This window comes from Amblyomma americanum, chromosome 1 (genome assembly GCF_052857255.1).
Source record: "Amblyomma americanum isolate KBUSLIRL-KWMA chromosome 1, ASM5285725v1, whole genome shotgun sequence".
NCBI classification, from domain to species: domain Eukaryota; kingdom Metazoa; phylum Arthropoda; class Arachnida; order Ixodida; family Ixodidae; genus Amblyomma; species Amblyomma americanum.
The window spans coordinates 95,919,156-95,933,527 of NC_135497.1; the positions used below are offsets into that span (position 1 = coordinate 95,919,156).

At 41.6% G+C, this 14,372-nt stretch overlaps 1 protein-coding gene across 2 annotated transcripts in view; it reads left to right on the forward strand.

Moving 5' to 3' along the window:
- Window positions 1-14,372, forward strand: part of sl (small wing phospholipase C gamma 1) — a 102,921-nt gene that overhangs the window by 18,652 nt on the left and 69,897 nt on the right. For both annotated transcript variants that reach the window (XM_077646263.1, XM_077646262.1), the window contains exons 8-16: window positions 3,726-3,841; window positions 3,932-4,017; window positions 4,371-4,491; window positions 5,838-5,923; window positions 6,241-6,323; window positions 6,447-6,504; window positions 6,610-6,680; window positions 9,481-9,597; window positions 10,571-10,740. In XM_077646263.1, the coding sequence (XP_077502389.1) occupies window positions 3,726-3,841; window positions 3,932-4,017; window positions 4,371-4,491; window positions 5,838-5,923; window positions 6,241-6,323; window positions 6,447-6,504; window positions 6,610-6,680; window positions 9,481-9,597; window positions 10,571-10,740 (908 nt within the window). The remainder of the gene's footprint in view (window positions 1-3,725; window positions 3,842-3,931; window positions 4,018-4,370; window positions 4,492-5,837; window positions 5,924-6,240; window positions 6,324-6,446; window positions 6,505-6,609; window positions 6,681-9,480; window positions 9,598-10,570; window positions 10,741-14,372) is intronic.

A 14,372-nucleotide genomic window follows, 5' to 3' on the forward strand; every position in this document is an offset into this window, starting at 1 on the left:
ACATATCCTTATTTGATATTATGTTGTAGGCCCCAGTCACTTCTCTAGTGAGCTGATCAGCATGCGAACCTATGATGCCACATTGCTCAAAATCTGGATGACACAATGAGCAATGAGTGGTCAAAATGTGGCCCAATGTATGTTCGGCCATGTTTCAGTGGAATTTCAAAGAAGTGACTTATGAAAGTCCTCTGAAATGTGGCCGAACATATATTGAGCAAACCGGCAGGTGCCTAAATGACCATATGTGTGAGCACGAAAATGATGGGAAGAATGGTGTGAAAGGCCATCTAGCCTCTCATTGCGAAACATGTAGCAAGTGTCATCCTGATTTTGAGCACTGTGACATCATAGGTTCGCATGCTGATCAGCTCACTAGAGAAGAGATTGAGGCCTACAACATATCGAATAAGGACACGTGTGTCAGTGTGCAATCAGTTCTTTTATCCGAGAAAAAAATCTTTCTTTCTGCTACGAGATGAAACTGCTGTGATAAGTTTTCTTTGATTATTCCTTTTTTACTTTTTGTGCCTTTTGTCAATGTTTTCTTGTTTGTTAAGCTCAACCTACCTATAGAAGTATACCTATATATATATATACAATAAATCACGAGTTTTATATCAGCATTTGTGTGTGCATCTCTTCCCTGCGTTCGTGTCTTTTTTTCACACTATTTCAAGAAGGAATAGTGATTGGGCTTTGTGCTGCATGGCTTTGAAGCTGCAGCAATGCAGTAAGACACAGGCGCATGGACAATTCACTGCCATGTTAATGCTTTGTTAGCATTTGCAGCATCTCATACACCCAACAAGCATTGCGTTGAGGCTATTGATAAGGTTTAGTGTCAGCCTGAAGTGGTTCATATTCCTGCTTTTATGGTACTTTCTGGATATAAGACAAGTCAAACACCACATAGACGAGGTTAGGTTTGAGTTATTCTGCACCCTGGAAATTTCCTGTACTTTGGGAGAAATTGAGTAACTAGTTTTATTAGATGACAGCCTGCTAGCCTCTGTTAATTATTCCTTTGAAGGAGCAAATCATAATCCAAATGATGCCCCACATGCACTTAATATTAATTCCTGCCCTATTACAGGAGCACATAATGTTTTCCTGGCCTCTTGCATGCTGCCACTGTACAGGTTTACTTTTTTTTTTTTTACTAGTGAAAGGAGTACGCTAAGTTCGACTTGTAGCAGATGTGATTCAGAGTGCCTTTGTTGTGCAGTGTGAACCTTTCCTGCTTGCCCTTGAATAGCTTGCACAGGAGAGCACAGAAGCAGTACCACACTTGTACGGAAGCGCTGACAAAACTTAGTCAGTTCCTTAGCACTTCGCTCATTTTACCTCTTGTTCATATGGTGTATTCTCGCTCTGTAGAGTCCTACAACGCTGTCAGTGAAGAAAGTGACCAACTTTGTTTTGCATGGCCTTGTTATGAGCTGGAACAAAAGAACAAGCTGAATGTACTTCTCACTTTGAAAAGCTACATCACAAGAAGCACTGGCAAGTACAGGGCTAACACCCACCCAAGTTGTGATCAAGTTAGCTTTTACATCTCATTTAGGCTTCAGCTTGTGGTGCTTACAAGGTACTTAGTGCTGTTTTTGATCACCACTCTCACACTTAATAGAATCCTTCTTGCTGTGCTCATGGTTGACAGGAAAAACAGTAAGATAGTTAATCGATTCTTGTTTATCCACTAAAAAACAAATGCTAGGGTAGTTGTGGCTACTTAAATTTACAGGTACCTTTTAACACTAAATGCACTCTAAAAGCTTCTGTACACACACCACTTTGTGTTATTTGGTCTCTCTGGCTCCTCAGCACTTGAATATATAGTACTGCTAGTTGTCAATCCCTCGGATGCCTTGCTTAAGGCTTGCTCTCTTGACTCAGTAGCATATTCTAAAGTCATGATTACTTGATAAGGCTGTAAAAGCGTCTTGTGTTCAGTGGGGTGTAGTTTGCTAAAAAGCATCTTTCCTCTCTGGCAAAAGCCTCTTCTTCAGGCATGGCATCAGGGTAGTCTATAACAAAGTGCAGTTCACAGACAATACGTCTGATGTGACTGTGGAAAGGTTTTTTTTTTTTTCTGCTTGTTTAGTGCAAGCAGCCACTTGCCAACTCCCTGTGGCCTACCACTGCACTTTCTGGCTTTTGACCCACATCTTACTACATCACACCTGATGTCAAGAGTTCAGGTTCTATGGTGGAAATAACAAATTGGTTGATTTAACCCTTTGGCTCGCCATCTACGATTGTGCACGCCACTTTGCAGACTTCTTTTTTTTTTTTTGAGAATTTAGAGCTGTTTTCACAAAATCAGTGATGCAGGCTACATTTGAAATTCCTGCCATACAGAATGGTAGGGCCATTTCGTGCCTAGAAAGGATTGCTTTTCAAAAACAAGGAATAATGATAGACGTCATGAAGTTCTATGGTGCACCTGAGAAGTGATGTGTCGTGCTGTAACTTTTTTATTCTCTGATGCCGGGGAATGCTTTACCAAAATATACAGTAGTTGAGTTGTTGTTGCGGGACAGGTTCGAATGGTAAAGAAAATAATTAATTGGGCATAAATGTATTTTGTGAAAAATAGGGCTGCAATTCTGTGGGAGTAGAAGTGTGCAACATGCGTGAATTCCTGAAGTTTTTGAGCCATATTGTGGGTGCCAAATATATGCAGGCCAATTTTCAGATATTTCTCAATAGTGCAATGTAGTGCATGTCTGAACGAAAGGGTTAAGTTTGGCTCTTTGGTTTAGAAAATGCTTTTCCACACAGAAAATGTGTGTAAGCCATTACTAAGTAAGCAGTTATGTGTTAGCACTAAAGAAATTAAAATTTTCAGGAGTTAAGTTGGTTCTTTTAGGGGAGCTGATTGACATGCTTATCAGTGGCATGTTTCCATGTGCTCATCGTTTTGAGTGATGTATTGCTGTCCACTACTTAGATATACATGGTTGGAGCCATTTCTGAGCAGGTGGCCTTGTGCGCAATAACGTGTCCATAGATCTGCTTGTGAGCAGCTATGTGGTAGTAGCCTGATCGTGTTACCTTATTGGTCTTAACTGTGTACGTAATGTTCATAGTACTTATGTTACATGCATTTTGATGAAGCTGAAAATTTGAAAGTGCAGCCAGTCTAAAACTTCACTTAGCGGTCATGAATGCAGGCACTGCAAGGAATTAGTCACTTCTGATTATTTATTTTTAAAGTGAGGTAATTATCTCTATTAGTGCATCACAGTTATCTTAATAAACAAACACTTAACACCAGTAACGTAAGTTGTCAGCTTAAACTGATTGGAAATAGCAGACTTGCTAAATTTCGTTTAGGCTGCCTTTGAGTGTTTATAGTGATTTCTGATTATGAAAATGATGTGTACTGTTCTGATAGTCTTCTGCACATGCTCTCAGTTGTTTGGTAAATTATAAGGATAGTGAGACACTTGGCTGGGTTTCTTGACATATTACATATTTCAATTTGCACTCTTGTTTGTTTAAATGAGGTATTTTTGTGGGTTGCTAAACTGGAAGCTATGTCTTTAGGCTTTGTGGGAAGTGACTGGGGCTTCTTATGGCTTAGACAAAAAAAGTTTTTTGGGAAGGCTTACATAACATGGAGTAATCTCTTCATTTTCTTCGGATGGCCCAGAGTAGTTACAAAAACTTCACATGCTAGGCTTGAACGCTAATTGCTTCTCTCTTGACTGTTCCAGTTCCTGGATTACTTGTTTTCCAAGCAGAATGAGTTGTGGGATAGCCAGCATAACAAAGTCAATCAAGACATGACGCGACCACTGACACACTACTGGGTAGCCTCCTCACACAACACGTAAGATTTATCTTACATTCTCTCTGCTCTTTTGGCATGTGCTCAAGGGTGGCAAAGAATAAATTGCATGGTTTGCAAATTTGTACCTAGGTACCTCACGGGAGACCAAGTGAAGAGCGAGTCTTCAGTTGAAGCTTATGCAAGGTGTCTGACAATGAGTTGCCGATGCATTGAATGTAAGTAGTGATACTGCGTATACGCTTCCTTCATACCAGAGAGACCTTTGTTATTTTGCTGGGGGCTTTTTTTTCTTCTAAGTAATGTTTAAAATAGCCAAGTTATTTGTTGTTTTGTTTGATACCAGTGGATTCATTGCAGGTTAAGAACACTTCTGCATGCCTTTTTTTTTTTGTGTGGAATCGTGTACAAAAAGGATAGGGCTAACCGCCTCGGAAACATCCACTTATTATTGATGTCCTGTTTAAGTTTTATAGCAAAATCTCTGAGGAAGTGAGCAGTCTGCAGTAATGTTGTACTTGATCTTGCCATGTGGTGATTGCTCACTTTTAATGTTGCTCTCTTCCTTCAGTGGACTGCTGGGACGGACCGGATGGTATGCCTTATGTCTACCATGGCCACACTTTGACAACAAAAATCAGGTTTATTGACGTCATCAAGACAATCAAAGACCATGCATTTGTCGCTTCTGAGTAAGTAGTTTTCTGTTTCCTAAGGGGAAGAGTGCGTTACTAGTGCTACTGCATCTGATTTGCTGAAATACAGTAGAACATAGTTGAGACCTTTATATGGCTTCTAATGGTGTCAATAGTCAGGATTTAATTCGAAAGTGGATGTAGTTTCATGAACAGCATGTTTTGCCGATGCCTTTAGGATATGCGGTGGGGGCCTTTGCAAATGTCTGCATTTTCTTAAAAAAGCTTTCTTAAGTGAGAAATTACCATAAAAGTGCATAAGAAATGATCTAATTAGGATATGTTATCTTACCATATACTTTCTTCGAGGTTGCGTACTTGAAATGTGAATTCATATTTGAAATTAGCATTCTACGATATACCTACTTGCTAAGTTCCAGCAAGCTGTGTTGACAAATAAAAAATGTTTTTAAGACCCTCGTCCTCTCTTAAGTGGAAACTTACATGTAGTCGGGGGGCTATATTTCATTAAGTAAGAAGAGAGGGCGTATTTTGGCTGCCTAGGTTTCGCTCTTTTGCAAAATTTGTTGCGGAGTATAGGCAGAGGTGGAGCTCAGCCAGGGTAGTCTGTGGTAAGCAGAATGAAAATCCTTATTCTCCATGCACGAAAGGATTGATCTGCGAGACCCTCTTTTCTTGTGGCCAGTTTTATGTTCGACAAATCGGCAGTGCATCAATGACCGGTTAAGAGAGCACGCCACTTCTTTTGCTGTTGGTGGCAGAGCACACGTGTGAGCGCATCGGAAAACTTGAGTCTACGCTTCAATCTCTGGTGACACAGATTTTAGGAAAGAAGAAGACTGATTAGAAACAGGGATATTTGAGGGTGCTGTCATACCTCGCACAGGATCTGATGCATGTGGGAGTGTGCCATCTTTCGGGCTGCCTGGCACAGATGTAGTTCCTTTTTGACATCCAGGGTTTTTTTTTCCCCTGATTTTTTTTTTTTACATGCCTTGCTTTCGCTATCATTTGCATAATTTTTTTTTCTTGTTCCAGCATCTTTGTTTGCCTTGGCACACATATAAAAGCATATATTTGGGGAAAATATCAGGAAAAAGAAAGGTGCTCTGTGCTCTGTTCTCAGTCTTGTCCTGTGTTGTGATACCAAAGCACTCATTCATGAATACTCTGAATTTAGTCTGCAAGGTATGAATTCCATTGCACATGTGTGCTGCAAAGGACACAAGCGACACACACTACTGGCGCTGGTGGTGTGCATTTCTGTTCTTCATCCCTTGTGTCCTTTGCGCTATGCGTATGTCATGGAATACTGACATGCCCAAGCATCCATCCTTGGTATGAATTTTACGTGCTGAATTCATTATGTGAATTTTCTGCAGGTATCCAGTAATTTTATCTATTGAAAATCACTGCACCTTGCCGCAACAAAGAAAAATGGCAAACTTGTTTCAAGAGGTGTTTGGAGGTAAGCAGAATGCTAACGTTTGCATAGTGCTTTTAAATGTGGTAAGGACATGTAGACTGGTGCTGCTAAAATTAAAGTAGGCTCAAGATTGCAGGTTTTTCCACTGGGTATAACCTAGATGGCATTTTTATTCATTGAAGTCTTTATAAGATTACCTGTGCCTTGTGGCATTTATTAAAAAGTAAAATGTCAAGCAAAATCCAGACTGCACCAACTAATTTTGAACCCTGCTAAAGTTGAGATTATTTGAGCTTTCTGCTTTGTTCTGGCATTCATTATGTACATTATTTATTTTTAATGCACCTCTTAAATTGCAGAGATGCTTCTGACTCAGCCTATTGAACGAGAAGGCACGAAGATGCCTTCTCCTGAGCAGCTCAAATGGAAAGTTATCATCAAGGTAGGAATTCTGTTGGTATGGGTGCTGGAACTAAATGATAAAACCAAACACAGCTTGCCCTGTAGTAACAAAGGTTTTTCTTTTTATTTTATTTTTTATTTGTTTGTTTCTCTTATGATATAGCATAAAAAGCTTCCAGAAGGAACTGATGACAAAGTCATTGTCAACAGGAGTGATGAAGGTAAGTGGCAGATGTCTATGGCAGCCCACAACTGCTTGTCTTTGTTCAGCTTAGCAAATTTAAAGGGAAATTACTTTATTTATACCTGTGCAATATTCTTAACAGGTAGCCAAGAAACTGATGTCAGCAATGCTGTGAAGAATGGCATTCTTTATCTTGAAGATCCAGTTGATAAAGTAAGTAGGGTAATTTAATGTTTTAAATGCTGTGTACTGTAAAGGATATTTATATCATTTTTTGAGTGTGGGAAGTGAGCACATCCAGCTGGTGGAGCACATGCCTATAAACATTTTAGCTAAGTTGTATTGTGCTTTGTAGTGCAGACGCTCACAAACATAATACAAAGTTTTCCTTTGTTCTTTATAGTGATAACCTTCCCTGGGCTCGTGCTCCTTTTTCTTTTTTGATACCACTATTGCTGCTGTGGCGGTTAAATGTGTTTGGACATGACATTGCTGTTTATTCCGGATGTGGCTCCCAGAGGTGCATTCAAGAGAGAAGGGAAGAGAGATTTAAGCTGAGGAAAGTGGTAAAGGCCAAGTGTTTCTCCAATTGTCACCACGGCTTAAGCACTGTTCTTTTGGGAAGACATGGCTTCTAATACATAGTACTGCTTTTAAGTCATTCCTTAAAATAAAGATAAGTTGCGGAAGATGTATTGCAGACTTGGTCCACATGGTGTGGACTTGCCCTAGCCTTTGAGAGCCAAACAGAACTAGAGATTCCTAGGAGGCACTGCTGCTCAACCGGGAACAAGACTGGTGTCATATCATCTGGCCAGGTCTGGCCATGGCTGCCGCCGCGATCCAAGAGATCCTGGCCGGCGGCTAGGGAGGAATGATTGGGAATTAGAGTGACTTGACTCCCCATCAAATTCTCAGACGAGTGCCAATAAAGTTACTTCATTTCTCTCTCTCTCCACACGAATTTTGTTCGTTTTGGATGGTACAAATACTTTTTGTGGCCCCGTGAGGTTTGTATGGTCAAGATTCTACTGTATCTATATGATACGGGGCCAGCAGCTACTGTCGCTGCAGGCTTGCGACAAAGCTTGTAAACCGAAACTATGCTGCTGAACTTTTTTTCAGCCTAATGATGGTGTCCCTTCGGTATTTGTCCTGCCTATCATTGCACGCACCAGGCGATTCAGGCTTGAGTTCCAGTAGTTAGACCAGTGCCTGCTGTGCTGGTCATAACTCGACACGGTCCCACTTTAAGAGCCAGTCCAAAATAACCAGTATGAACCCAGCAGTGTCCAAATTGACGAGCGTCTGACGCCATACGCTTACATGGCATTGGCTGGGACCATGCTGGAATTTTGATTGTACAGGCTTCCAAATTAATTCCATTTGAATTAATGAGGTTTTAGGTTAACATGGCTGATAGAAAATTAACGGAGCTACCGTATTTACCCGAACATAATGCTACCACGATTGCAACGCAAGGGCTGGCTTTGTGGGCTTGAAGTGGGGGGGGACAATTGTAACATTAGGGGGTGTGTAAAGGAAAAAAATACAAAAGAACATGAATGTAACTTTGGAAACGATGCTGCAGTATATGGAAAGATGAATGGAAGGTTACAAACAAAAGTACCTCAACAAACGGTTTTCATGCACCTCCTCTGTCTCAGGAGAGCTGCACGAAAAATTAAGTACGAAGATAAGTTCCCGCCGTGCCATCGCCTCATCAACTGTGTGTTTTAGATGCCTCGCCGTAAAAACCAAACTTTGCTAGTTGCTTAACCGAGCGGCGACTCGTGCCTCCCAAACGTTGGTGGCTGCTCTTGGCAACATTGAATTGAACCGTCAACTTGCACGGAGCCATCAGAAAATTTGAGAGTTCAGTGTTGCTGAAAAGTAGTGCAAATGCCTTTTTGCGTGCAATAGCAATGGCAAGCTTTCTGTGCACCTGGATCGGTTTAATGCCATTAGCGTGCGACTTCAGCAGCATTCCGAATGTTGAGGTTCGTCTGCCGAACTTGCAGAGAATGGAATGAAATTCAGCCTTTTACGATGCCTTGAAGTAGCTTGTATTCTATCGCATTCCCTCGGGACAATGTGTCGAGTCCGTGCTCAATACGCAAGTGTGCAGTCTCTGGCAAGGAGTTTGACTGCTCGGCCGCTGCTCCGATATGTGTGGATCAGTATTCGTGGCTCAGACCTTCTGTATTCGACCGATGTGGCATTCTAACTTTTTTTTCCCCCCCATTTCCCTAACTTGGGGGCTGACCTGCATTGCGTATCAACGAGTATGTGAGTAAATACGGCATAGTTTGCTTTTGTCTCCTTGTAATATTTAATTTTAATGCGAATATAAGTTTTTTTACCAATAAAAACGCGCACTTATATTTTTGGTTAAAAAAAAATCTTGTCGCATTTAAGTAAATACGGTAATATTATGTCTAAAATCTAGCATTGTAACAGTTGCATAGGTTACATGCTTTTTTTGTGAAGAAAGAATAAAGTAGCTTTCTGCATGAGAACCATGGCAGAAAGCTCTCATAGAACTGTTTGCTTTGATGTGACCAGAGCTGATCTGGTGAAGCACTAAGTTGTAATGGTAGAGATTTGAGCAGTCAGTCTTGAATGCAACAGCTCCTCGTTGCACACTTCATTCATTCTTTCTTTTTCTTCATTTTCTCTATTGAAGAACTGGCCAATTTTTTTTTCTCTGTCAACAGCACTCCACGTTGAGGTGGATTCATGATGGAAGTGGCATGAACAACGAGGACACGAGAAGGGTGACATGACACAAGCGTCGTCCGTATTCTTGTGGCCTCGTTCTTTGCACTACTTCCATCATGAGTCAGTTCAGTTTATTACCTTAAAGGCCCCCATTTTTCTTGGGTATTACCAATCTGACTAGCCCAGCTTTCCACATTGGGGTGGTACAGGTTTCTTGAACCTTTGTTAAAATTCAAGATTGCTTGCAGGACAGTGGACAGTATATGTGTGTGTGTCTGTGTGTGTCTTCCAGGAGTGGCGGGCACATTTCTTTATGCTGACACAAAATCGGATGTATTACGCTGAAGAACAGCAAATGCAGGATGAGGAGGAGGAAGGAGATGGTACTGAGCTGCAGGAGCAGCGGGAGGTAAGTTCCAGGTGTATGGTCATTAGATTTGCACCATGAGATACTGTAGAGTAGTTATCTGAGATACAGTATAGAATACATGAGATACAGTAGAGTAGCCTCATTGGTGACAGCACCTGCCATCACAGGGCAGTGGTGCATACCTTAACTGCCGCACCACTGCACCAGGAATGGTATGAGGACTCGCAGGGATCTGTGGATGTAAAGTATAGAATTACCAGTTCCGCATATATGGGCGTTATTATCGCGTCATACCCTCTAGGAGAAGCATAAGTGACCCCTGAAGTTTCATTCAGATTTTTTTATGTATGCATAACATTTTCATTACTAAGTGTAATTCTTTGCAAAATCATCCTCATTTCGACTAATGTTGTTATTCATGTTAAAGATGGTCCTCTTGGTAGCATGGTTTTGATCAATTATTTGGGTCTCAATGCATGATATTTTGAGTGCATCATTTCTTAAACAAATAAAGGTGCCTATTAGAATTGGGTAAATGCAGCAGGGTATGAATGTTTTAAAAAATTTTCATTTCAATTTTAAATCACGTAATTGATACTGACTTATAATAAGGCCTTTTGGAGCTTTTCTACCATTTGAGTGGTGTTACTTGTATATTGCAGGCAAATGAGATTAGGAAGTTTTTGGGGACAAGGTGGTTGCAGGTGATGTGGGACAGGGTTCACTGGATGTCGTTGGGAGAGGCCTTCGTCTTGCTGTGTACATAGTGAGGTAGCTGCTGCTGGTGATGATGCTTGTATATTTTGAGATGAAAAAAAAAAATTATTTCTACACATGAGCGTCAGTCATTAGCATTTCTGTTGCTGTTTTTGATCGGTCAAGCTACGTGGCAGTAAAATTGCACAGAACCAGAATTTAATTAGTATATTTGATTTTGTTGTATCATTAGAAGTGTTTTTCTTTTTTTTTTTTTTTTACTGGTGAGAATGATACCTTCTTTTCATTTGGTCAGGGTGTGCCCAGTGAAGAGCTGCACTTTGGAGAGAAATGGTTCCATGGCAAGTTGGCTGGTGGTCGTCTCAAGGCCCAGGAACTGCTCCAGCAGCATGCTCACTTGGGTGACGGCACATTTTTGGTGCGCGAGAGTGACACCTTCGTTGGTGACTACTCCCTCTCTTTCTGGTTAGTCATTCTGCTGTCTTTCTAGGCTATCCCAAGGATTGTCTTGGTGCAGTGTGCACTCGCTGTAGAGTTAATTCTGCCTCTAGTGAGTTTGTGCCACATTTTCCTATTCATTCTATTCCTCTGTCATGCAGCAGATTTAATGCAGTTTTCAGTTAAGGATATCGTTATGTTGTTTGTTTACCATCACAGTGTATTTAATGTCAATTTTCAGAAACTGCATTCATAGCACATGTGTTTGAGAAAGCCATTTTATTCTTGCTTGAGAAAATTGCTTGAGAAAGCCATTTTTGAGAAAAGTCATGATTATTTTGAGACAGGATGTGCTGTCTCAACGGAAAAGCTAAAGCGGTACTCAAAAATATAAGAATTTTTTATTTGCGGTTGAATATTTCAGTTTTAAATAATTCAGTAATAGGCAGCCACATATGTAAACCAGATTTGTTAATGGCTGGTATTGGATTAGTGAGTAACCCAAATTGCATATAGTTATTGCACAAGCATAACCTCGAAGGTAAATGTTAACCATGTGGCAAATCTCCGAGGTCATTAGCTTGCTTTGATTTTAATCTGCCTGAAGGGGTGCCATGTATTTTACCTCTTTTCTGAAACCGTGGCAAACGCAATGTTCCTTAATGTAAGGTAGTCAACTCCAGAGTCTGCCTTTATAATGCATTGTGCATCTTGCAAGTTGCATTACGATTGGTGCGCCCAAAGCATCTGTTTCCTTGTGGCCATCACAGAGCAGAAAAGACATTCCGAGAGGAATCAAGTCACTGAAGGCACTAATGGCCCATTTTGTGGGCAAAAATGCCAAAATACGTGTCTTTTCCTGCATTTGATACTGATTTTTAAGAACTTGTGCAAATGATAAGCTTCAAAAAACCTTTGCAACCTGGCTCTGAAGCCCTCCAGGAGTGCAGCACCTAATTAATTAGCCTGTGGATCTCCATGTGTGCACATCACACATACTTTTCTCATTTTTGTTGTCTCAGAAGCTAGCCAAGAGGCTAGAAAAAATTTTGGTAGGTCAATATGTGCTTTATCAGCAGAATGTACTATGTAGGCAATCATTGTTTTATCTTACAAAATATATTTGGATCTGTGCATGAATCACTATATAGTATTCCACAGTACTTATTATGCAGCAGTAGTAAGAGTATGACTCCTTACAGCCAAGAGATGTAGGGCTTTTTTCTATACAAGCTTTCTTATGCTTCTACTTGATCCTGTGCTAGCATGGTCATGTCGTTGGCTGTTTATTTCTGCTAATTATGTTGTCTGGTGGTTTCAGTTGTCAGATCCATTGGGTTAGGCTTATTTCTCTGCTTGTGTGGTTTGCAGTGAATGGAGATGTACATTTGTTTCCAAGTACCCGCTTTGTACGAATCCTGACGTAGCGGATATGTCTTGTGTGGGCTTTACCTGCCAAAACCTGATGTACCTAGACTCCAGACTGCACAGATGTATTCAAAAGGGCTGGTTCCCAGAACTGAAAATTTTTAGTGTGGAAGCCGCACTCCCTGGGTTTCAGTGTGTGTGTAAAGCCTCTGAGTAGCAAGTGAAACTGGCTCACTGGGTCAGTGGACATGACAATCGCGCTGTGAGTAGGTGGTTGTGTCCTACAAATTGAGGCAGTTATGCACCTTTCCTTTTCTTAAAGTCAGCGGAAGGTTTAGACTTCCTTAATTTTGAGGAAAGGAAAGGAGAGGCACATAACTGGCTCCCTTGGTCAGTTGACACCACAATCGCATTTAGAGGTGCGTAGGGGCGATGGCCACCTGCAAAAAAAACCTTGCTTTCGCATAATATTTTGTGCTTAGCAATGCTAAACTGCCAGCCATTTTTTTTTTATGACAGCAGAGGACAGAAGTTCATACTGTATTCTTGAAGTGCGATAATTGCTATGACATTTCTTCTGTTTTGGTTGTGGCAGTGTCCAGCAAGTGTGTGTGTTGGCGGCGGGGTTTTGTTGACTGTTGGCTTCGTTCTTACAACCTTTGTCCGTAAAGTTCTGAGACTGAGTCCATTAAAAAAAAATGTGTAACTTTGAAATCATTTACGCAGCACCCCTTCAAAATAGTCTCCCTTGCAGTCTATACACAGCTTCCAACGCTTCTTGAGGTCTTGGAAACAGTTGGAAAATGCTTCTTTTGGCAGGGCTGTCAGCTCCTTTGTAGTGGCGTCTTGAATGGCCTCCATGCTCCCCATCCAGCGACTCTCTTCACATGAGGAAATGAGAAAACATTGCATGGGGAGAGGTCAGGCGAGTATGGCGGATGGGGAAGTACAGTAATGCTGTGCTTGGCAAGAAATTTTGTCACGCTGAGAGCAGTGTGCGGCCTTGCGTTATCGTGGAGAAGGCTCCTTTGTCCAGACGCCCATAAGTCAGGGGGACGGCGTCGCAGTGCATCACGCATGTGTTGGAGCACGTGGATATAAAACTCCTGATTCACTGTCTGCCCTTGTGGGACGAACCCGTGGTGTATGACACCTCTGGCATCGAAAAAAGCTATCAGCATCGTCTTTGATTTGCTCTTCTGCCGCCACACCTTTCTCAATGCCGGACAGCTTGTGGACCGCCATTCGGCACTCTGCCTCTTTGTTTGAGGATCGTATTGAAAACACCATGTTTTGTCTTCAGCAATGATGCTTTCGACAAATGCAGCATCCTTCCCTGCCTCGGAGAGCAAATTAGCGCTCACAGATGTCTGTGTGTCCTTCTGGTTCTGTTTGAGGAAATGCGGCACAAGTCTGGCATTCAGCTTTCGTTTCCCCAAGTTCTCACGCAAAATTTGGCGGCATGTTGTCTTACTAATGTTGAGAGCATCTGATAGCATGCGGACTGTAATGGTGCTGTCTTGCTGTACGATTTCCCTGATCTGAGCCATGTTAATTTCATTCCGTGAGATTGAAGGGCGCCCGTGCCTTGTATCGTCTTCCACCGACGTTCTACCTGAAACGAACCTCTTGTGCCACTTGAAAACTCACGCCCGCGATAATGTCTCGTTGCCGTAAGCGTCACGAAGGGGCTCATATGTCCTTGTGGCTGTCTTTCCAAGCTTCACACAGAATTTTATGTTTACACACTGTTCGAGGCGGACGTCCTTTTCTTCACATTCACTCACACTGGAATGCGTAGACGACTAGTGGCAACGTATTCTTCTACATGTAGTGCCATCTAGCGGCTGCCACAGCAATTAACATAAATAGCTTAGGTTAGCCCGAAAAGATGGCGCTACACATATGCAGCAACATTTGTTTTGGGGATTCATTTCTAGAGAAGAAAATAAATCAGTCTCGAAACTTTATGGTCAAAGGTTGTATGTGTTCACAGTGCATGCGGCTTCACAGTGGTCAACAAGCTAATGAGCATGCAATAAAAAAAAAATGGGGCAGCTGTGTTAATGGATGACAGTTGCCCTTATAGCTTGACACTATATATTTGAACATTGAAACATGTCTTTATTAAAAGGAAAATGAGAGGGCATCTTTGGGGGTGTAAGCTGCTTTAGTTGTTGAAAACCTCATTGAGCTCTTTGCGGTCGCTAGTCGGGCCTCTCCTGACAAAACAACATGGTCTTGTTTTTCCGGGGTTGAATACTGCGAGTTTTTCTCAGTACGGATGATGC